The following is a 17,430-nucleotide window of genomic DNA, read 5'->3' as shown; positions in this document are numbered from 1 at the left end:
GTTGTTTGCAGATCTGTGTTTGAGTCTGTATGGCATAAGATGTGGTGTGCGTGTGTGATTGTTTGGTGTGAATGTTCACCTCAGTTTGTGTCAGAGATGTAAGATGATACTGCTGACCTTCCTCCTTCAGCCTCTCCTCCACTGTTCTGCCATTATTCTCTCCCAGTAGTTTGATGGTTAGGGTAGGGCTGTCCATTACAACTGCTTCAGTCCAAGGAGTCTCATCATCCTCAAAGCCAAGTTTGAACCACAGCTCTGAAAAAAGAAAAACACCTCAGGTTGAGTTTGAGGAGCATTTTTTAGTTTGGGAACAATTTAGAAGGACTTAAAGTGAAATGTGTTATATCAGTGATTGGCCAAAGCGTTTCCTCAAAACCATTCTGTTGCAGCTGAGCCGCCATCAGGTTTGTATGACTCCTGCACACACTCAAACACTCACACACACACTGATGGCTCACCCCCCTATGGTGTTGACAGGACCACAGCAGAGAGGTGTGTTTGATTCAGCAGTGAGAGGAACATTGACACCAGATGTTTGTCCTTTCTTGCAGGTGGAGCTGCTGATTGAAAATGAAGCAGAGAACGATTACTTGTATGATGTCCTCCGCATGTATCACCAGTGAGTACCAGTGGTTTAATTGTCTGTAGACCTGCGTAAAAGTTGAATTTCCTTTGTTGATTTGTCTCATTTTCAGGTATATAGTCCTCTATGAAAGAAATGCTTGATAGTTTTGTGTCCTTAACATTTTGAAGCAGAACTGATCAACAGTGTTGCTAGTTGAACTTATGTGGCATTTAAAAAAGATAGTATAATCTAAGATAAAATTCTAGATTTGTTCATAATTTCAACTTGGTCTCTGTTGCCGTTTAACCTCTACCTGATCATCGACAACTTTTCTACTCTATGTATAGTTTCCAAAAGCTCTTTATCATGTCAGCCTTGTTGTGATACACACATACCTCTCCAGGTTAAACTCTGTGCTCCATCATGTTTCTGATAATAGCCTTGCCTCAGAGGGCTGGGATGGGGGTGCACTTGANCTGCAAAGATTTGATGGTAGCTGTTGCTGTCTTTTTTGTTGTTGTTAATACTGAAATAGAGACCTGCTGTTTTTTTTTTTTAAATGTCGATACAGTAGCAGCTACTGTATCGACATTTAAAAAAAAAAAACAGCAGGTCTCTATTTCAGTATTAACAACAACAAAAAAGACAGCAACAGCTACCATCAAATCTTTGCAGAGCCTAAAAGATAATCATAAATAAAAAGTGAAAATAAATATATTGCAATGCTCAAAAGAGCAGCATCCAACCGTTTCTAATCATAAAAAAACACAATACAAATACATGTATTGCAATGTGCAAAACAGCAGCATCCAACAGTCTCTAATCCTTGGATATTACATGTCACTGCATGCATGCACGGAGCACCCGTAGCACGGAGATCATCATATCATTCCGTCTTGTATTACTTAACAAAAATAAATAAATAAAAAGAACTCTTTGAGCCGGCTCGTTCGCGACCGACACATCACTATGTAGTATCACTGCTAATGAACAGCCCCATGTTTTCATGCTGCACATGCCCCCCACTCTCTATCCCAGCTCCCTCCTCAGGGCGCCGGCTCCTTCGGGCTCCTCTTTGACATTGATGGGGTGCTGGTGCGGGGCAGGACCCCCATCCCTGCAGCCAAGCAGTGCTTCAAGAACCTGGTGGACCGCCATGGGAAATACAAGGTGCCTGTGGTGTTTGTCACCAACGCTGGGAACTCCATGAGGCAGGCTAAAGCAGAGCACCTGTCACATCTGCTTGAGGTGGAGGTAGCTGAAGACATCATTTCCCTTTTCCCTTTTTAGTCCTCAGCTTGCACTGTTTTGTTTTTCTCTGACATCCATATTATTTCGCAGGTGACTCCAGACCAGGTGATGCTGTCTCACAGTCCTTTGCGAATGTTCACCGATATCCATAAAATGCGGGTGCTGGTGTCGGGACAGGGTCCCATAGAGGAGGTCGCTCACAAGTATCCTGTCTTAAATCGGGAACTCTGCATTTGTGCACTTACCTCTTGAAGTTGACCTATGAGAGAAGTGTGCATGTTCTGTTTATTCACTGTATTTTTGCTCGTGTTCCACGTTGTTATCAGTGTTTAATCTTTGTACCCTTTGTTCCCTTTGCTGCCTATTTGTCTCAGTGAGGCCCTTTCACAGATGTATTGCCTTTTGTCAAGTGTAGGTTCAATTCAATTCAATTCAATTCAAGTTTATTTATATAGCCCAAAATCACAAATCATATTTGTCTCAGAGGGCTTCACAAGTCAACAAACACAATTGGCAATGTAAAACAATGTAAAAACAACAAACGTATCTTACAAGATCAATGTGAAAATACGAATTTAGAAAGGAACATAACACAATGACACAAATACAGTTAGAGTACAATAAATACAATTCCATAAAACGAAGGGTCCATGAGGATGTATAAAAGGGGGTTTAAAACCAGTCTTAACTGTACGCTGTACTAAAGAGGAAAGTCTTTAACCTACTCTTAAATGTGTGGACACTGTCTGCCTCCCTAATCGACACTGGAAGTTGATTCCAGAGGAACAGGGCTTGGTAACCGAAAGCTCTAGTACCTGACCTTTTTTTGTGGACTCTGGGAACCACCAACAGACCTGCACTCTGGGATCTTAATGCCCTAGAGGGGCAATAGGAGATTAAAAGATCCTCTAGGTAGGATGGTCCCTGACGATTTAGCGCTTTGTATGTGAGTAAAAGTATTTTAAAATCCATCCTGGACTTAACTGGTAGCCAGTGCAATGCTGCTTAAACAGGAGTGATGTGGTCCATCTTTTTTGTTCCTGTTAAAACCTGTGCCGCAGCATTTTGTATGAATTGAAGGGTCTTTAATGATGATTTTGGACAGCCTGATAAAAAGGAATTGCAATAATCCAGCCTGGAGGTGATAAAAGCATGGATTAGTGTTTCTGCATTGTTGTGATTTAGGATGTGCCTGATTTTTGCAATATTCCGTAGATGGAAGTAGGCAGTCCTTGAACTTTGCTTTATATGGGATTTAAAAGACAAATCCTTGTCAAAAATAACACCAAGATTTTTTTACCATGGTGCTGGAGGTTAAGGTAATACAATTAGAAGAAATTATGTTGTTGGACAGTTTGTTCCGAAGGTGCCGGGGGTCAAGTATAATGACTTCTGTTTTGTCAGAGTTTAATAATAGAAAGTTGCTAGTCATCCATGTCTTTATGTCTGTGAGGCATTCTTGCAGTTTTACTAAGGAAAATTGTACATCTGGTTTAATTGATAGATACAATTGTGTATCATCTGCATAACAATGAACATTGATGGAGTTATTTCTTATGATATTGCCCAATGGTAGTATATATATGATGAACAGGATGAGTCTAAGTACAGACCCTTGCGGTACTCCATGACTGACTGTAGTTTGTAATGAGGATTCATCGTTGACAGATACAAACTGAGACCGTTTTGATAGATATGACCTGAGCCAGCTTAGTGCAGTTCCCCTTATACCTATCAACAACTCTAATCTTTGGAGTAGTATNAGGAGAGATATGGTCGAAGTACAGCCTTGCGTATCCGATGACTGACTGTCAGTTTGTAATGAGGATTCATCGTTACAGATGCAAACTGGAGAGCCGTTTGAATAGATATGCACCTGAGCCAGCTTAGTGCAGTTCCCCTTATATCCTATCAAACAACTCTATCTTTGGAGCTAGTCTGTTATGGTCAATAGTGTCAAAGGCAGCAAACTCAGATCTAACCAGAAACCAGGATAAAGAGGCAAAGTCCCATTATGCGCACAGGCAGATGCACAACAAGCAGGTCATTTGTGACTTTAAACCAGTGCCTGTCTCTGGTGCTATGAGTTTTCTAAACTGACTGGAATTTCTCAAACAAACAATATTTGAATATAAAAATGCACACAATTGTCAGGGCCACTGGCTTTCTCGAGGATTTTTGAGAAGGAAGGGAATTGATATTGGCCTGTAGGTGGCCCTAACCTCAGGATCAAGTTTTTTTTTTTTTATAATAGGTTTAATTACAGCTACTTTAAATGACTGTGGAACATAGCCTGACAGTAAAGATATATTCATCATATTTAATACAGGTGTATTAATTAGGGGTGCAATTTCCGTGAACAGCTTATGGAACAGGGTCTAAGATACAGGTAGATGCTTTTAGAGGATGAAATAATTGAATTTAGTTGGTTTTGGTCTATAGGAGAGAAGCACTCTAAGTATATGTCCGGTGTTAAAGGTGATTCAGTGCTGGCTAAGGGTAGGTGGTGGTTTATTTTGTCCCTGAGAGTTATAATTGTATCATTAAAGAAGTTCATAAAGTCATTACTACTGATGGATGTAGGAATAGAAGACTCAATGGAACTGTGACTCTCGGTCAGCCTGGCTACTGTTCTAAAAAGAAACCTGGCATTGTTTTTATTTTTCTTCTATTAGGGAGGAATAATAAGCTGCTCTGGCAGTGCGTAGTGCCTTCTTATATTTTTTAAGGTTTTCAAGCCAGAGTAACCGAAATTCTTCATGCTTGGTAGAGCGCCATTTCCTTTCAAGTTGCCTTGTCCTCTGCTTTATTATGCGTGTTTCATTGTTATGGTTGTCATTCATTTAAGTCAATCTATGGATTTCCCATCAAGTCTTAGAAAAAGCCAGTTCTTAAGGCCTTCTTAGTGTATTGATAAATACCGTAAGTAAGTCAAGTGTGTTTACTGTAACTCTTGCTCATCTGTGTTTGACTTTAACCCACTTCAGCCTGGGCTTTCAGGATGTTGTTACCATAGATATGCTCAGGGATGCATATCCTCTTCTAGATGTCGTAGATCACAACAGAAGGCCCAAGGACAAGGTAAGTAGTATTAATAGTCAAGCCTGTTGATTTTCAGTTACAGATTAGTGTGACATTTTAACAATTGTGTATCATATTTTACAGATTCCCCCCACAAAAGGCTTACGACCAATAGACGGTAAGTTTTAGCCTTAAGTGTGATTCTTAAGCATTGATTAACAATTCCTAACAAACTCAGGAATGGTTGTCTTATGTTTCTCCCTTCTTCACCTGTGTGTTCCTACAGCTGTCATCCTATTTGGTGAGCCAATCAGATGGGAGACCAACCTCCAGCTTATTGTTGATGTCCTCCTGTCTAACGGGAACCCAGACAATGTTTGGAACGCGGCGCGGTACCCTCACATCCCACTCCTGGCCTGTAACATGGACCTGCTGTGGATGGCCGAGGCGAAGAGTCCCAGGTACAGTATGTGTAAAAAATACACACTGAAACATTATTAAGGGTGTTATTATACTGAATGTCCCTGTGTCATAGGTTTGGTCACGGTATGTTCCTGGTGTGCTTAGAGAGCATGTACAAGAAGGTCACAGGCTTTGATCTGAAGTACGAGGCTCTGATCGGTAAACCCAGCGTGGTGACGTATAACTACGCCGAGCTGCTGATCAGAGAGCAGGCCAAGAGGCTGGGCTGGACCACGCCTGTGAAGCGGCTGTATGCTATAGGGTGAGTTGCTCAGTCGGCTCATGACCTTAGACCCACATTTGTCCTTAAAGCGATAGTTCAAACTGTTTAAAGTGGAGTAGTTTGAGTTTGTCCATAGGGAAGCAATACACTGCTGAGTACAGGGCTGGCAGGAAAATGTATATTATAATCATTATCAGCTTAAGTGTATGCCATGACTGATTTTAAATGCCATTTTCTTAATGTCTTTCATTTTTTGTAAAGCACTTTGAATTGCCTTGTGTTGAAAAGTGCTATATAAATAAACTTTGCCTTGCCATATTTAGAATATTTACTTTGCAGAGAGAGCCCTTTCCTACAGGGAACTGAAGCTGAATCAGAATCAGAATACCTTTATTAGTCCCACAGAGGGGAAATGTACATAGTTCTAGCAGAAAAAGAGCCACAGACAGCTTAATGTTACATATGTTACATGCATTAAAGTACTAAGTTATGATATAATACAAAATATAATAAAAGAACATTTAAAAAAAGTTACATCATTTTCAAAATGCACATCTTGTAACAGTTCTTAGGATTTAGCAGGCAGGTATATATTACACAGTTATTAACGGCATATATATATATATATATATATATATATATATATATATATTGCGCATATAGCACATAGTTGGATGAGTATTATATAGATAGATAGTATATATATACACAATTTACAAAATACACATCTTGTAACAGTTCTAAGGATTTTAGCAGCCAGGTGTATATATTACAGTTATTAATGGCATATATATATATTGCACATATAGCACATATTGCACGTAGTTGGTTATAGTCATGAACAGTCATTTTACTCTTTATATGGAGTTGGTGGTCTCATACTGCCTTAATTGGTTTGTTTTTCAGTTATTGTGTAACTTGTGTTTTTCTATCCTGTCTTTAAAATGGTGGAGCCAGCTCCCCATTGTAGCAGGAGAGCACAGTCAACACATCGTATGTCTCAGACTGCACCTTGGCCTATAACATCTATCAAAGAATATTTATAACTATATATACAACTCTTCTCATTTCTGTATGTCGCACTATTTGAAGCATATGTACTTGCAGGACTCTTGCTGTTCTGAATTTGCCCTCATGTAGATAAAAGCATCAGCAAAATTAAAATCTGAAGGGTTGGCTCTGATTCACCAAAGTCAAGTAAGAGCTCTTTTTAATGTGTTGCCACTTCATCTTTTTAACAGTGATAACCTCATGTCGGACATATACGGCGCCAACCTCTACGACCACTACCTTCAGGCTTCCCAGCGCACCAAGGCCAAGATGCAGGCCAAGAGTGGGGGAGGAGGCTCAGAAACTGTTGAAGACGCCCTGAAAATGACCTCAGCAGAACTGGGCGGAGCGTCAGGTGTGCACAGGACAGAGGGGGACCTCCCTGAGGGCTGCAGCTCCATCCTGGTGTGCACAGGAGTGTACAGCAGAGAGATGGGGCTGCCCTCAGACCCTGCCCACGCCGTGAAGGATCAGCCCACCTTCCACGGCCACAGGGACTTCCGCTTCGACCCCAGCCTCACGGAGCCGACCTTCCTGGTGGAGGATGTGAAGGAGGCGGTGGAGCTGGTGTTCCAGCAGGAAGGCTGGCCTCTGGAGTAGGATGAGCGGCTTCATCAATAACAGCCGTCCAGAAAACAACTGTAACCATCCTAAACCGGTAGCTGCACCATCTATAAGAGTTGTTTTGTTACTAACATCCGTCCCTAATCCTGACTGGGGATATGAAGCTGTTTCAGTGGCTTGTTTTTACAGATTTTTATAAAGTGCCGTAGAATTAAATGCAAACAGCAACAGTATGCAATCCTTTTTAAGTTGGTCATGTTTGATAGTGTGTCACAGACTGCTACAGTATTTATATTGCACAACACATCCACAAACACACACAATTGCCCTACCTACTACTACTACTACTGTATATGTCAATTGATCAAGTAGAAAGTGTCCATTCTTGCCTTTTTTATGCAGCTTTCTCTTTTTATAAAACGCACATGGATTTTAAGGAAGTCTAGGTTTTGAGTTACTAAACTGACATTTATAGAGTACTGTAAGTTCATGTATGATTGTTAAAACATATTTACACGTTTACCTGGATAACATTCAGAATAATCCAGAAAGACCTTATCTTGCCTTTCCAAAATATACCTAGACCATTTCTGCAGTTTTTTTTACTGCTATCATATTTCAGCTTGATTTGTTTTTGCATGTGGAACCACTAATGGTGATAAGATTAAGTTGGTTTCAGTTTAGTACCTCATACATTTTAACCTATGTCCAGAGTAATGTCATTTTATTTTTGTTTTTTTGGGGGGTATTTTTTTAATTTATACACAATATCACAGTTTCAAAAGAATGTGCTTTTTTGTCGTCTGATGGTTAAAGTCTAAGGGAAATAGTTTGAAATGTTAATTGAAATGTCAGTAATACAATATTTTTGTTGAAGATTAATAAAGTATTTACATTAAAGTACTACTGAAAATTAGACAGGTTTGTTATATCTGTAATAATATAACATATTATAATAAAGTGTATTATTAAATTGAGTCTTTATTCAACTTTATTCTACAGTGATAATTAAGTAGAATCTGCAGGCTACCTACTGGGTACAACTGTGAAGCACTGGTAATGTACTGAAAAAGCCATATTGAATAAATAACAATTAAAAGGATGAAAGACACAAAATGTTGCTTGTCAAGTCGAATATTCTGTGTACTGTAGTGCAGTTTTAGTACAGTCCTCCAGCTGAGGTGTGAAATCCTCTTAACTTATCCTCTGAATATACAAAACATGTTCGATAAGCAGCCGCCATTTAAAACCTGTTACTTATTCAACAACGTGCATAAATATTCAATGTCAAAATATATACAACACTTTCACACACACACACAATGCAACATGTAGTTTCTTCTAAATTGTCAACCCTATTTTCCAAACAAAAAGCAGTTGCAGTCCGCTCAGCAGCCACACTTCCTGTCTGAAGACTCGGAGCCGTTGACCGAGTGGGAGCTGTTACTCAGCATGAATTGAGGCGAGTCTTGGGGTATCTCGTCTGTGATGGTCATGCCGTTGCGTGCCAGCAGCTCCCGGGCCATGAGGATGAAGGCTGCCTCCACGTTCTGGGCCTCCTTGGCAGAGGTTTCTAGGGCAGCCAGCACGCTGTTGTTTTCTGCCAGAGTGCACGCCTCCTCGAACAAAACCTGCCTCTGAGCTTCAAGGTCGGACTTATTACCTGCAGGGATTAGCAGAGCAGGCAATCAGAAAGAACACAAATAACAGCTTTATTATCAATTTAACACGGTCAGGAAAATAGCAGACTTTTTTATGAGATTCCAGTGTAATGTGTTAATATCTTCTCCGACCAACACTAAAAATACTGAGTTAACTGCCCTAAATGAAAAAGGAAAACATAACATCCTCAGATTGTAGGAGATGGAACTAGAAGAACACTTATTCTTGAAAAAATCGTATTGATTTTCAATTATATATAATCTTTCAATTTGCAAACCATGTAATCTAATGATTGTTTATCAACATAAAAGACCAACAATCCAAAACCCTAAATATTCTGTTTACAACTGTTTGAAAGCTGAAACCAGAGAAAGAATGGATTCATTGGTTGATCAATCAAAGTCACAAAGAAAAAACAGTTTACCAGCAATGTATTGTCCTGAAGTCTAGGAATATGTTGAAGAGTTTACAGGCATACATAAAACCAATTTATTTTCAATCTACTTACCAATGAGGATCAGCACCACGCCGGCAGCTCCAAACTGCTCCACCTCTCTGATCCAGAGGGGAACAGAGTCAAACGTGGAGCGGCGTGTGATGTCATAGGCCACCATCGCCCCGTGGGCACTGCGGTAGTAACTCTGAGTTATGGTGCGGAAACGCTCCTGACCTGCTGTGTCCCATATCTGAATCTGCAATAACAACCCCAAAACATCCAATATCACTGACATACAGGGGCGGACTGGCCATTGGGAATACCGGGAGTTTCCCCGGTGGGCCGGTGCTGTGTGTGGGCAGCGGCTGTACGGCTGTACCCGTAGGATAGAAAAGGGGGAAGTGACATCTGACTTAGAGGTCGCGCGGCTGTGGAGAAGAACGTGTTGCCCATATTCTGTTACTGAGTTTAGGCTAGTTAGCTAGCAGGTTTATTGTTTTGGGTGCAGTCACTTTTGCCTCCACTTGCTGTTCAAATAAATGTTGAAAGAAAAAGTAAATCTGTTTACAGTTCTGTTTTATATGGGTGTTGAAAAAGAAGAAGAATTGGGAGGGATGAAACCCTCTTTAATGGTCACACATGCAGAGCACACAGCACACACAGTGAAATGTGTTCTCTGCTTTTAACCCTAGTACCAGGAGTCTAGTACTAGGAGGCAGCTATTGTACAGCGCCCGGGGAGCAATGGGAGTGAGGGGGGAAGGGGGATGTCCGGTGCCTTGCTCAAGGGCACCACGGCAGTGCAGGAGGTGAACTGGGACCTCTCCAAGTAGAAGTCCACACTCTAAATGTAGGTCTGGTCGGGGACTTGAACCGGCGACCCTACGGCTCACAGTCCAAGCCCCTACTGACTGCCATAGATTTAGTCCCTAATTTTGCTCTCAAAGTGCACCAGATTGATGCATTTAACTTCAACATTTAAAGCTCCGGACCCCCCTAGAAGAGGTGAGGACCACCACCTGCCCACACCCCCTGTTAAATTGTCTCACCCACATTGAGGATGCTTCCTACGCCCATGTTTTATTCCATGTGTCAAGTCAGGCAAATTGGGTCAAAATGTTATTGCATCAATGAAAATGTTATTGTATCAATGATCTGTTAACATTAAAATCACTAAATATATGCTGTAACTATTTTGCTCTAGGCAACTCAAGGGCTCAGGTAATGTGATTACTATATGAATAATTGTCCAAAATAACATAAAATGCATAGGGTTTTTTGTTAAGTACATACTTTCGTCGCTGGCCGGCCGATACATGCCGTGCATTAAGTGGACCTGTCTGTCAATTAATCCCCGGCCACTTTTTCCTCCCAGTCCGCCCCTGCTGACATAGTTACAAAACGTGCCTATGAACATGAGTTAGTCAGATGTGCTGTTAAAGACTCTGAAAGCAATCCGTCCTTTTTTTTAATTACTTTGCCTGTGTGTTGACTAACCCTAACTAATAAGCATAATAAGACAAACAAGCAGTTGACAAAAGAACACACCCAGAAAGCTAACACACAGGCCGTTCTTAGGGAACATTAAGGCACTCCTCTTTCTCTTAAGGAGAAACAAATACTGATCAAGCAAAGGGAGTATTTACTTTAAGACAAGAGTAAGTACACACACATCTTATATATTCATATTTCTGTTAAATATGTTAAGTTATACCCAAATTGTGTTGTCACATACCTTGACCTTCTTGCCATCGATGTCCAGGGTGCGAACAGTAAAGTCCACCCCGATGGTGTTCTGCTGCTTTCCAATGAAAATGCCAGACTTGAAGCTCTGGACCACACAGGTCTTCCCCACGTCTGAGTCCCCAACCAGGATGATTTTGAAAAGAAAGTCGAAAGAGTCCTCAATCTCTGGCCCTGCAGACTGCATGGTGAAGGGAGGAATATGTTCACAATAAACCCACTGAGGCTGAAACACAGGATTATGTGCCTCTATGCAAAAGAACTGGTTCAAGTTGTGTCAATAGAAAACTGGCACTATTTACAGGCACATCCTAGTCATAAAAAGAGGAAAATCAGGTTTATATCAGCTGTAGTAGAACAGTCAATGTGTTTCCAGCTGAAAAATGTGTGATCTGCAGGTAAAGAGCCAGTCAGAGATCAAAATAAATCCCTATAAATGATGAAAAATCCCAGTTTTTATCCAACATTGCGTTTTCTGTCATGTTAAACCTCATTCACCAACTCTATCCAGCTCCAAAATCAACTTGATTGTCCCATAGCAGAGGATTAAAGTTCCCTTTTTGCCATCCAAAAGTTGTTATTCATCCTGCGCTTGTTTCCATGTCTTTGCTACGCGACACATTCTTAAAGTCTTGAAGAACAGTCTGCCCTGCTGCCCTTTAGACTGTCACTGTTTCTGCCTTCCACTTCAATTCTGACACATAGACCCGCCTCCTACCTGTCTTGGTAGGTGTGACCTCCAACTGCCAGCCCACCTGCACCACTGCATCTTGGGATATGGGTTTTCTTTTCACGCTCTGTAATAGGATGCAATACCTGAAAGAGGCAAAAATAAAGTTAAGTGACCTGAAATATTGTTCATTACAAAAAGTACTGGTTAAGCATAAATAGATTTTAGATGGATTTAAAAATATTGAGATCTAGTTGGATTTGTTACAAACTAGTTATGACATTTAGTTTAGAGTAAAAGTTACACAGACTACAAAGTGCTGGCTCAGTGTGCAAATACCCCAAAGCAAACAGCTTAAACTACTTCTGAAACTTAACGTAATGTAAAAACTTGACATTCGTCTTAACAGCTGTCCTTTGGACCACAGAAACTTTTTGTACCTTTAAAATCGCCTAAACTATGAGCCCCCCGGCTGACTGCTGTCAACTAACACATTCCACAGCACTCCACAATAGAGAGAGCTAAGCGTAGCACGAGCAGGAACAAACCACAGGCACTTAGAAATGATGTATTTAAAGACAGGATTATCTAACTAAAAGTGTAATTGAAATGTTTTTACCTCAGGCTGCACACATTGGTATCACAGTGAGATGTTAACACAGAATGAGCATTCAGCTCTGAATCAGTCTCTCTCTCTCTCCACCCCCTCTCTTGTTCTGTCGTCATCTCAGCCCACAGAAGAACAAGGCACAGCTGGACACAGGACAATGTGTGAGTGTGAGGGGCACTTGACCGAGCTGGGTCTATCTTTGGTTGTGACCACCAGCCACCTCCTTTCCGTAGTGTGGTTGATGCCTGATTAGATGCAATGAATGTGGTTTTGTTGACCATTTCGTGATGGCACAAATAAGACAACAGTGAAAAAATAACATTGATAAAGCCTCTTTTATCAACAGGATACAACAAAATAAACTCCATTGTTTAAATGTCCAGTCATAATGCTATGTACACGCGCCTTTATTATGGTATAAAAGCTGGGTGCAGTATAAGAATAAATTATAAACATGTTTGTAAAATCATAACAATCCCCAAGACACATCCTTACAAACAATCTAATATGAGCTGGTGCATTATTACAATATTGTCCAGTGTTCAAAAATACAACAAATGAAAATGTAGATATGGAAGCTTAAATACCACATCCATAAAAGTGAACAGAAATACTTCTGTGATTCAGCAGTCTCAGTTCAGGAGCTGTTGTGGTTGATGAATCATATTTAAGCAGTAACAGAGCAGCCATATCAGTCACACACATGTCAGCTGTGTCATCTCCTCTGCAGCACCTGGGTGGCACTCGCAGAGTTCCTCAGTCTCAGAGCGCTGGCGGCGCTTTGTTGGCTCCTCTGAGGTTTCTTGCCAGATGTGTTATTCAGTTCTTTCTCCACAGGAGGGACGTGAATCGGCTTCCATGGGATTGGATTGTAGAAGCCTGGTGACGGGAGGTATTTCTCATATGGACCTAAAATAAATCAAAGCTATAAGAAGCTGATACATAACAAATTCAAAATACTTGTCTTAGCTAGGCAAATTAAAGATGTAAGATATAATCACATTTGATCCCGTCTGGAACTAACTCAAAAACAGTTACATTTCTATAGACATCCAATCCAATTATTAGCTTAAATTATGTATTTAATATTTTTGTATCACAGAATACCTTTATATATATATATATACAAAGTTATATATAGTATTTTATAACACGGTTTTAAAAAATGAACACTGTCAGTTTGTTTTTTTAGTTTACATAATCATCAGGGTTATTTCTGTCTTAAAGGTCCCATGTCATGGCCATTTCTACTGATCATAATTCCATTGTTGAGGTCTACTAGAATAGATTTACATTGTTCAATTTTCCAAACTTACATTGGTTTCTCATACAGCATCTCTGTATAGTATGTGTATTCACTCTCTGTCCTACACGGCTTGTTGGAGCTCCTGCCCCCTCCCTGTGAGCCCAGTGTGCTCTGATTGGTCAGCTCGCCCACTCTGTTCTGATGAGTCCATCACCGTTGCAGCAGAACATCAGTGATCATGTGTTACAATGGCGTTAGCAACCAGAAAAGGACACCAGTAATGACAAACAGATGAGAATGCTGCGTGGGGTCTGGGTGCCGTGTTGGCGGGACGTTGCGGGGCTCGCTGCTGGAGAGGACAGTGTCCCCCCCCAGCGCGTCACAGTTTGGCCACTGACCGCTGAGAGAGTGTGTGTGTGTGAGGAGCTCTACGGATTGGTCCATTTGGACGAAACAAATGGAAAAAGAAAGATCTCCAACGAGGCGTTCTGGGGCAGCATAGACAGGTGTTTTCTGTGTTAGAGTTGTACCAGCTACAAGGTGTACTTTGAGGGTTTGTGACTCTGCAGACCGTTTACATGCATAAAAAGCTACATAACACACAAGGGGACGGGTAATAACCGGAAAAGCATGACATGGGACCTTTAATACATTTCAGTTATTTATTGAATGAAATGATCTTACTTCTCGTGTAGCAGGGTGATTGGGGACTAGCTTTGGTTTTTTCATTAGCTTTTGCCAGCCAGTCCTTAAACTTCTCCTCTGCCCTCTGACGGCGCTCCTTCTCCTGCTCCTCCTTCAGGGCAGCTTCCTCCTGTCAAGATTAAAAATAAATATATGTATCAGTCTATTTCTGCTCATGAATAATCTTATTACATTCATCTCATAAAAAGATCCACATTACCTTCTCCTTCTTTTCCATTTCAATTTTTTCCTGGTTTTTCTTCTGCAGCCAGTCTTTGTATTTTTGTTGAGCTTTCTGTTCTATCTCCCTCTGTTTCTCGTGCTGCCTCTGTATCTCCTCCTCCTCTTTCCTCAGTTTTAGAAGTTGCTCTTGCTTCTCCTGAGATTGAAAAGAGAAAACAAATAAAAGACATGTTGTCAGCATTGGATAGTGTACCAATTACAGCCAAAACACTATTGTGCTTTATGTGTTTTAATGGAGTTTAAAGTATATATGAGTCATATACCTGTTCTCTTTTCATCTTTAGCCAAATTTGGATCCTCTCTTCCATGACAATCTTTTTCTGTTCCAGCTCCCTTTCTTCATGTGCTTTATTTTCCTTTTTTAACCACTCCTATTTTAAGGAACATGAAATGTTGAGATTCAGACCGGATGCAATAAGAAAGTATATTTTGGAAATAAGGAGGAAAGTTATGACTAGCCTTATGGACATATTTAAAGAGCAAAATAACATAAGGAAAGTACACACTTGTACATGATAAAAAAAGTTAATTCACTGTTGCTTGCCTCTTCTGCTTGTTTTTCTAAATGTAAACGGTCTTCTTTTGCTTTGCTAACCAGCCACTTTTCCCATGCACTAAGAGGCTCCACAGCTGTATCCAACATCTGCACTGAGGGCGTTCTTGGTAGCTCACATCTATAACAGAAACAGATGTACAATGTATGTTGTCTCTCTATAATGCACCCTGTGGTCTTGGTTCCGAAAGTATCTTAAGCCTGAATAATTGTTCGGTACCTGACTGGTGAAAGGCTGAGTCTGGATGAGTCGCTCAGCCTGGGGGAAGCCCGCGGGCTGGGCTCCAGGTCTTCATCACTGTCGAAACTGTCGTGGTATATGGGAGAGAGCAGAGAGAAAGTGTCTTCTTCGTCGGACAGCACGTCGTCGTCCAAACCCTTTGATATGTGCAGGTATTTCCCCTGGATGGTTTTGACAGGGGTGGAGCTGAAGCACTGGGACGCAGAGGCAGGAAAGTTCGGCATCTTCCGGCCAGACATTGCTAGCCGATATCTAAGGTCGACACATGAGAATGTTTTCCATAAGTTACGCGTGTTGTCTGAAAACTAATGCCAAAGATCTATGCAGCTTTTTGGATACGCCTATAACACAAACAAGCGAATGCTAAGCCTTATGGCAACAGGTCGTTTTTACGGTTAGCAAAGAGGGGGTAGCGTTAGCACTCGAAACTAACAGCTAGCTTTAGCTTTGGTTAGCAACATTAGCTTTATTATGTAACGTGCTACGAACGTTTAATGGTTAGTTTCAAACTAGCCATCTCCATGTATGATGTGTGCAGGTCTCTTATTAACTGTACAACATTGCAAACATTTTATAACCTACCTTTTTTACGTGTATTTGAAGAAAAGCCTGCTTTGCTCGTCGTTTCCCCCAACGCTAGAACTGATTTCCAACCAACTTTTTTCCCCATGATACACCACGCCCCCAAGCTCAACTGGACGCTGCTTCTGTAACCATGGTGAAGCCTGACGCCATGGATACCAGCCGTCTGTCTTTACAACATTATTTCCTTCTCAAAAATAATATGTCTGTGTTATTGACATTGTTTATCATTATTTATTCAAAATAGTGTGGCATGTCAAAAAAGGCCCACTATAATTATTGTATATTGGCCAATTAGCCTACTAGGACCTACTAATATGAAATAAGGTTCAAACATTGATTGCATTTTTTTTACATTGTCCCACACTTATCCCTTCTTTCATACTGGTCAGTTTTGGTTATCTCTAAATAGCTTGGTACCCGATTGGTAATGCAACAATTAATTTATAAACAATTTTTGTTGAGACAAATATCTCTTGGCCCTCAAACAAACAGTAAAAAGGGAGTAGAGTTTTCACGGTCTTTGAATCAACAACATTATTCCAGTGTTATTCTGTCCAGTGCTGTTTGGTTGAGTCAGACAACATGTTTACTCCCTACTGCAAAAACAGGCAGTTATTGTTGATCCAGCCGCCCTGATCCAGTTAAAGTTGACCGGGCTGTGCACTCGGTCACACTAGCACTTAACATTTTCAGTCTAATTATCAGCAGGCGTTTCAAATTGAGCTTGTACTGCTTTCACATAGAGATGTGGCATTTTGCGAGTCGGATTCACTAAATTAATTTGTTGTCTTTTTTATATGTTGTGAACTTGTGATGCTAAAGCCAACTAAGCATTCTGTGTTGATTGTTGATGATCATTTAATCTGTGACTTTTTGCATTACAAAATAATATTTATGTTTGAATAAACAACATTTGCTTCATTTAAATCAAGATCCAACAGATTACAGCTACTGTAAATCTGTACCAGCGGTGGAAAAGTCCTCAGATCTTTAGGGGTTAGGGTTAACCGGGTTAACCAGGTTAAACCCTAACCCTAACCCGGTCAACCCTATATCTAACCTAAAAGTAGTTATACCATATCTTAGAAATACTCAGTAACAATTAAAAGCATTCATACTCATTATGCAGAACGACCTGTTTCAGTCGTACTGGCATATTTTTGATACTTTTTTGTCTGTATCAATGCTTCAGCTGGTAAAAGTGAGTGTACATGCACTTAGTTACTTTCCACCACTGCGCTGTATGAGTCATTAACAGAAACAACATCCACATGACATGACTGTATCTTGTCAGTAATTATACAAATATTTCTGGGATGCTCTCTACATTGCTCCCAGCCTACACTCCTTCTGAATACAATGTTGAATCAAGTGTTAGATCACTGTGAGACAACCACAGTTCTGAGTGAGATCCTGACACAGGAGGACATCGGCCACCAGCACGTGCAGAATGCAAAGAGGTGTGTCTGATCCTAAGTGTCGCCAGAGTCACACCAGGGTGAGGGATTCCAGCTCTGGCTTCTGCTGCTCCTATCCAGTATATGCTCCTATCCTCGAAGGGCAGAGTTCCCTCTCATCAGAGCTCTGCAAGATTCATTAGTTAGCTGAGCAGCCCATCAGCC

At 40.8% G+C, this 17,430-nt stretch overlaps 3 protein-coding genes across 3 annotated transcripts; 1 reads left to right on the top strand and 2 right to left on the bottom strand.

Moving 5' to 3' along the window:
* The first annotated feature begins 1,024 nt into the window (after nt 1-1,024).
* Nucleotides 1,025-8,039, top strand: hdhd5 (haloacid dehalogenase like hydrolase domain containing 5). The gene is made up of 8 exons (XM_010765928.1): nt 1,025-1,057; nt 1,604-1,819; nt 1,907-2,019; nt 4,804-4,897; nt 4,982-5,015; nt 5,124-5,298; nt 5,373-5,561; nt 6,764-8,039. Exons 1-8 carry the CDS (start codon nt 1,025-1,027, stop codon nt 7,170-7,172), a joined length of 1,263 nt encoding a protein of 420 aa, XP_010764230.1. The 3' UTR covers nt 7,173-8,039.
* rab19 (RAB19, member RAS oncogene family) lies at nt 7,764-12,359 on the bottom strand. The gene is made up of 5 exons (XM_010765743.1): nt 12,266-12,359; nt 11,695-11,792; nt 10,969-11,157; nt 9,307-9,490; nt 7,764-8,799 (listed from the first exon to the last, which is right to left on the bottom strand). The coding sequence occupies exons 2-5, from the start codon at nt 11,743-11,745 to the stop codon at nt 8,525-8,527; spliced, it is 699 nt and encodes a 232-aa protein (XP_010764045.1). The 5' UTR covers nt 11,746-11,792; nt 12,266-12,359; the 3' UTR covers nt 7,764-8,524.
* A 213-nt stretch (nt 12,360-12,572) lies between these two features.
* Nucleotides 12,573-15,913, bottom strand: LOC104968277 (coiled-coil domain-containing protein 34-like). Its single transcript, XM_010797889.1, has 7 exons — nt 15,806-15,913; nt 15,203-15,475; nt 14,974-15,103; nt 14,693-14,800; nt 14,407-14,565; nt 14,187-14,316; nt 12,573-13,165 (listed from the first exon to the last, which is right to left on the bottom strand). Exons 2-7 carry the CDS (start codon nt 15,460-15,462, stop codon nt 12,972-12,974), a joined length of 981 nt encoding a protein of 326 aa, XP_010796191.1. The 5' UTR covers nt 15,463-15,475; nt 15,806-15,913; the 3' UTR covers nt 12,573-12,971.
* Between the last annotated feature and the right edge of the window lie 1,517 nt (nt 15,914-17,430).

This window comes from Notothenia coriiceps, unplaced genomic scaffold (genome assembly GCF_000735185.1).
Source record: "Notothenia coriiceps isolate Sejong01 unplaced genomic scaffold, NC01 NC01_scaffold00000290, whole genome shotgun sequence".
In the NCBI taxonomy this organism is placed as follows: Eukaryota; Metazoa; Chordata; class Actinopteri; order Perciformes; family Nototheniidae; genus Notothenia; species Notothenia coriiceps.
This window is presented reverse-complemented; position numbering and strand designations above follow the sequence as displayed.

Excerpts from the sequence above, each read along its gene's own strand:
- rab19 (XM_010765743.1), bottom strand. The coding sequence starts at position 11,745 with ATGCAGTGGTGCAGGTGGGCTGGCAGTTGGAGGTCACACCTACCAAGA. Across the intron at positions 9,491-10,968 it reads TCGATGGCAAGAAGGTCAAG|ATTCAGATATGGGACACAGC; the intron begins GTATGTGACAAC and ends TTGTTATTGCAG. Across the intron at positions 8,800-9,306 it reads CGTGGTGCTGATCCTCATTG|GTAATAAGTCCGACCTTGAA; the intron begins GTAAGTAGATTG and ends TAATCCCTGCAG.
- LOC104968277 (XM_010797889.1), bottom strand. The coding sequence starts at position 15,462 with ATGTCTGGCCGGAAGATGCCGAACTTTCCTGCCTCTGCGTCCCAGTGC. Across the intron at positions 14,566-14,692 it reads TAAAGATGAAAAGAGAACAG|GAGAAGCAAGAGCAACTTCT; the intron begins GTATATGACTCA and ends TTTCAATCTCAG. Across the intron at positions 13,166-14,186 it reads ATCACCCTGCTACACGAGAA|GTCCATATGAGAAATACCTC; the intron begins GTAAGATCATTT and ends GATTTATTTTAG.